Below are 6000 nucleotides of genomic sequence, written 5' to 3'. Positions count from 1 at the left end.
CGTGGGACTGGGTGGGGTGTGGAGGGGTAGACTGAGTGTGTGTGTGTGTGTGTGTGTGTATGTGTGGTGTCACACACAGCTGAAACTGATGTGAAAAGGAATGTGCTCTTGGACATTTGCAATGGCCAAATGGATGGTTAAAGGTTCAAGAAAGCTACCCAAGCTCAGGCATAGTGACATCCAAGTGACGACAAAACAGGCCTGGTTATGTGCCACCTCTTGCCCTTAGCGTCCTGGTCACTGCTTTCTGTTGCAAAGATGTGCTCGCTTGAACAGCAAGGAAAGATATTCACCCCTTCAGATTTGTACTGCTTGATGCTACAAAGGCATGCTAAGGACACACAAAGTTGCTTGGCATGTAGAAAGAATGATGGGAGTCGAGAAATGTGCTCACTTGCCTTTTTTGCCTCCTGTAATGAAGAAGCCGATGGCTGCTCTGATAAAACTGCTTTCAGGCAAATAGCTATAGTCCGTTGGAACTGTGGAGACAGAAAACGATCAAATTAACCAGTGAACTTGGCGGGACTAATGAAGGAAAGATAATGATCTCATGCTGCCATATCAACCCAGAGACAAAGCAGAGATGTTTATGCTATTAATCTCGACACAATACTCTGGCTGCAGCTAATTCTATTAGACTAAGTGACTGGCCTTGAAGTACTGTAATCACTTAGACTCTGAAAGCAAATAAAAACCGGTGGCCAACCTCGCCAAGGCTGACAAATCACAGAGGCTAAAAACTTTATTGCCGTGGTTAAAAAATTCTTCCATGTTGTCACATCAACGAGCCCCGATCCAGTGACCTCATCAGGAGTCTGCTAGGCTTTTGAACTAAGACCACCATTCCAGGGGTCACTTCAGGACATGCTGAGTCAGCTATATGAACCATGCAAATTCAACAACCAGTATTAATGGTGGCCAGGCTCTCGCTTCATGAGGTAGAGACCTCTAAGTGACCAACATGTGCACATAACCAGATGTGGTTGCTGACCTGGAACAGGGAAGCAGTGACATTTATGCTAGTTAAGTCCTGGGAGTCTCCTAAATTCTTTTCCTCCTGGTCCCCCATAATTGTTTCATGAGATGGTTTCTACTGCAATAAATGGCTCAATTGGAAAATTCCACCAGGGACAAGTAGCTGTACTTTTCCAGACACATAATCATTTTTCTCAGAAGAGCTTGGGTGTAAAATGATTGACTCCAACCTGATTTAAGAAACACTTGAGCCAGACCATGTATCCCAAAACATAGCAATGAAAAACCTACATAAAAGAACAAAAGCCTGACATAAACACGGTATTGTAACAGGTCTCGGGGAGAGCCTTGCCCTTCAAAACTGACATCACCAGGGCTGGTTGGTTTGTCTCTCTCCTTTGCCCCCATTTTAATGCTACAGCTTCTAGCTCGTTGTGCTTGGAAAAGCATAAGACAATGTCCAGTTTCTGCGGCTTTGGAGTGATTGAAACAATAATTACAGTAATCCCCCCTCACCCAGATGCTGTCCTTAGCCTGTCAGTGGCTATGCGAGACTGTTTCAATTAGAAGTCTCCGGTACCTAAGCCTGCCTGGCCTGGGTCCAAGATAGCCAGTAGGTCAAAAGTCTACAAAGAGCAAGGAGCAGATGTAACTCTCAGTGTATTAACACTGATGGCTCCTCCACTAAACTTCCAAGTGAAAATGTAAATGAAGCATGTGGGAACTACAAATATTTTTATTGCTTTTATCAAAGCACTGGAGAGAAAGAAAAACAGTGTTATATCGAGACTCAGAATTCAACTGCAAGGCCAGGGAGGTACACATCTTTAAATGCACTTATCCCATTATTTTTTCTGAAGCAGGGTCATAAAAACTACGGCCATATTTGAAAAGACTTGTAATGGGGCATGACTATGCTACAAACCACCATTATAGTTAACAAAACCAAAAGAACTCTGCCCCAAGCTTCAAGAAACTGGCTCCTGGGATCTTTATTACACGAACTGTATGCAAGTCATGTCATCTTTCTGGGCTGCACGGTCCTCATTCGTAAGACCTTGAGGTTAGACTGTATGTCCGAACTGATTGCTAAGGGAGGCAGAGAGGGAGACTGAAAAGAGCCACAGAATTGAGTTCAAACTGCAGGTTCGCCACCCCCTGGTGAAGTCACCAAACCTTTCCACACTCAGTGTCCTAATGTGAAACAGGGATGGTACCCAGCACTGGCAGTTGTCATGGAGATGAATGCCCACCACAAAATGCACAGTACTGTAGTAACAGCCCCTCCTCCTTCCAGGGCTAGCCTTTTGGGACTTGGATCTTACCAGAGGTTCTACTTTGATTTGATGACACAGTAGAGAGATGAAGATGTCCTAGAAGCCAGATTGCATTTGACTGAAGACCAATCACCCCAGACACACTGATGACCTACGGATAAAAACGTAGCAGTTCCTTGATGGGCTGAGATTCAAGTCCCCCTTTCGATGCCTTCTAAAAAAGGTGACTCCCAACAAGTCACGCATCTTTTTTTTTTTTTTAATTCATGCATCTTTTGTGAAGTGGTGGCCTACTTGATAAGAAGTACTGGTACTGTTATGTCTACTACACTTCACCTGGGACATAACAGGTGTACAATAAGTGTTTGCTGAACAAATGAATCAATGAACAATCATGACCAAAGGTAGTGGGTCTCCCTGAGTCAGGCAGGTCTCAGGGAATTTTCAGGAAATGGTAAGTGGAAATCCAGAATAGAATAGAGGTGACAGTTATAACTAGATTGCCTATAAAAATAGGAGATACATTTTGCTGTCTACTTAAATAAGAAAGTTCTACGATCACTTTAAGGGGTTCGGTGGTTAAGCACGCTGCTATCAACTAAAAGGTTGGTGGTTTGAACCCACCAGTCACCTCTTGGGAGAAAGAAATAGCAGTTGGCTCCCCAAAAGATTAAAGCCTTGGGAATCATATGGGGCATTTTACTCTGTTGGGTGAGAATTGACTCATGTGTCCCAGTGTGTTACCATTACCATGTTATCATCCATACTATGACGCTCCCAGAAATATTTTCCCGTTACAGTCATTTCTCCCAAGCACCTTACATTTCAGTAGAATTCTTTTTTTAAAAAAATTCATATTTATTGATGCAGAAGAGAATTTCTTTTATTCAGAGATTCATGTTTGCTTTTAATCGTGTGAATTACTAAAACTCCTTTATGTGGTAAGAGTTTTCTAGGAAGGAAAAAAAGGCTGCTAACTGAAAGGAGGGGGAACATGTCCTACACAGTCTGTAAGGATGCCAACCCCCGCAAAGAAAGCAGCAATGTGTAAAAAGGCCATGGCCGAAGGGTAGTAGGGCTTCTCTGAGTTGGGATAACAGCCATATTTTAAAGTTTCTCACCATCTCTATGCTCAATTTTTTTTTTTTTGCAGCGAGTATGGGCCTCCTTTGAAGTCGGAACTATCACTCAGCAGGTGGGTATGTTTATGGCTGACTTGCGAGTTAATGACAACTGGTGACTGGCCCCACCCCTGTCAATGGTACCATCAGCCCAGTGCCTCGTGGCCACTCTGCCAGGATATCTGCCCTGCCCTTTGATTGCCTTCTATTTTGCCTTGTCCCAAGGGCCAGCCATTCCTTGCAGGATCAGGTTTTCATTTCTAAGTTGGGGGAGGGGGGGGGCAAGGGCCACTGGAAACTGCAACATGCCAGCTATCTTTTTCCTGCCAGAGGCAGTGCATGTGTGCCAGCGGCGCGGGACCCACTGGATGCACTCCTGCAGCCCTGGGAGCTCCTTGTCGCTAAAGAAGTCCTCACATTGCAGACAAAATTCTATGTGTTGTTATACGGAAAACAAACAAAAACACAGGCGGGGGAGGGGCACTGTATTCTCATCCAAGGGTTTTAACTTCCTCTTCTCACCTGAGTTAAGGTCCTGATGACTTCATTCAGTCGGCCTTGAAACTGAGAGGTCTGGATGGCTTCTGACTTCAGCTGAAAGAATAAAGAGACACATCGAGCCCCTCGGCCCGACCAGAAAAAAGACATCAAGCACGCTATTCCCAGGGCAAGCACTACCGTCGTTCCAGCTGGAGCACAATTCACCACAGTGTCCTCATATCTCAGAAGCACAGGCTGTGAGCTCCACGGGGATAGGCCCACACTTTAACTTCTCGTGAATCCTGTGGACCAGTTCAGGAATGCATGCCCAGGAGCAGTCATCAGAAAGCTTTTACTGGATCAGCTAGGCCTAAGAACTTCTTTGAATGATTGGTAACATACACATGCATTTATTCACGGAAGTTATTTTGAGGTAAATGGTCAATTGCATAAGTAGGAATTCATACATCAGAGATACAAAATGGAGTGTCCCATGAGTGGCTTTAGATATTTCTTATCATTCAATCACTGTCTCTTGGGCAGAAACTTGGGGGAAAGTAGATGAATGGACAAGGCTTAATCCTTACAAACCAATTTAAACAAGAAGCAAATCTCTATAGAAAGAATTACTGGTCAAGACTATTTCCCCCCCACACAGAAAAAGGCATAGAAAAATCCAGTATACTCATTACCATGACCAGATATCCTTCTGTACTTAGTGGGTATTTTCCATCAGCTTTGGCTATTGATACATCTAGATTTCTTTCCTTCAGTAGATAGCATCTATCTATCTATCTATCTCTCCATCTATCGATCGATCGATCTATTTTTACCTGTATGACATCCCCTTCAGAGCCTACCAAGGCCACCATGCCATTAAGAGCTGCCAGGCAAAGCATCGTGGGAGTGCCCTGAAAACCAAACATCAGAATATGGCTAAGTGGCAAAGAATCACTCAGTCTGGAATCTATAAAAGTTATTCATACCACAGAGAAACAGGCCATTGAGGAAAAATTATACCAAACTAGGCGGTGAGCATAATCGGTGTAACTGAACCAGAGACTGGCAGAGATGAGGAAGCTAACAGATTCAGGCTGCTGACTTATGCATGGCTATTTGTTGGTTTTAGTTTACAGAAAGCACAATGTTGTTTCAAAATGGAGGCACTGATAAAATGGCCAGTTTCCCAAAACTTCCAGGTTGACAGAATGCATCACCTTTAAAGAATTAAAAGCACAGAACAGTTGATAGTTAGCTGTGTCTTTCACTTGGAATTGCGTGTCATTTTATCACTGAATAACCTGTCTTAGCTGCTCCTATAAATGGTCCAATAAGTAGTTCTCGTTCCTTTACATAAATGGAAAATGACGTGCATGCGGTGGACTCTACCTCTGAGAGAGCAAGTCTGATCCAGGCAGGAAGCAGCTTGTTGCCCAAGTCTTCTGCTTTTCCGTGTCCACAGACAGACAGACCATGGACTATGTTTCCTAAGGCCAGCGCAAAACCTGACGTCTGTTACGTAAATAAAACCGGGTAAGAAAGAGAGAGAGAGAAAATAATCCAGATTAGGAATGTTTATCTATAGCAACACAAGCACTTCTGGGGACTCTCTTTCCTACTGACAAGTCCTTTTGCCATCTGACAATCAGTGATGTGCAGATGCTTTATTATCTACACTTTGGTTTGCAACAGAAACTGCAGTCTAATTGCAAGGCGTTCGCCTTCTGTGAGTGGTTTATTTTAGGATTGTAATACTTTGGACTTAAGTGACTTAGCTCAAACAAGCCAAATTCTCCAAAGGGGTTAGGGTGCAAATACCAAGGAACTGAGGCCACACAAGACCAGTCAACTCCCGCCAAAGAGAAAACTTCCCAGAATGCACACATCATATGAAAACTTCTATATTTTAGTGATGCAAAATTTATTCTGAATGTAAGTGAACGGGCACATAATCATGTTAAAAACTAATAGGATCATTAGATGCTTGACAAGGGTGAATCATGTGTTAACCCACTGTGGCTGATATTAAGACTTTGCAAAAGGTAATAAAGAAACCCAAACAGGAGAAGATTGTAGCTTATATAATCAGTGGAAACAATTTAAGGATGTCGACTTTAATTTAGAGTATTGAAATTTTCCTCTATATT

The 6000-nt window shown here is 43.2% G+C and overlaps 1 protein-coding gene across 3 annotated transcripts in view; it reads right to left on the bottom strand.

The window, feature by feature from the left end:
• The window catches only part of FOCAD (focadhesin), a 262779-nt gene that overhangs the window by 40198 nt on the left and 216581 nt on the right, over positions 1-6000 (bottom strand). For all 3 annotated transcript variants that reach the window (XM_004706558.2, XM_045289109.1, XM_045289110.1), the window contains 5 exons: positions 5243-5365; positions 4687-4764; positions 3896-3967; positions 2301-2403; positions 399-479 (listed from right to left, as the gene is read on the bottom strand). In XM_004706558.2, the coding sequence (XP_004706615.1) occupies positions 399-479; positions 2301-2403; positions 3896-3967; positions 4687-4764; positions 5243-5365 (457 nt within the window). The remainder of the gene's footprint in view (positions 1-398; positions 480-2300; positions 2404-3895; positions 3968-4686; positions 4765-5242; positions 5366-6000) is intronic.

This window comes from Echinops telfairi, unplaced genomic scaffold (genome assembly GCF_000313985.2).
Source record: "Echinops telfairi isolate 266 unplaced genomic scaffold, ASM31398v2 ScPeMD7_25;HRSCAF=90, whole genome shotgun sequence".
Lineage (NCBI taxonomy): Eukaryota > Metazoa > Chordata > Mammalia > Afrosoricida > Tenrecidae > Echinops > Echinops telfairi.
This window is presented reverse-complemented; position numbering and strand designations above follow the sequence as displayed.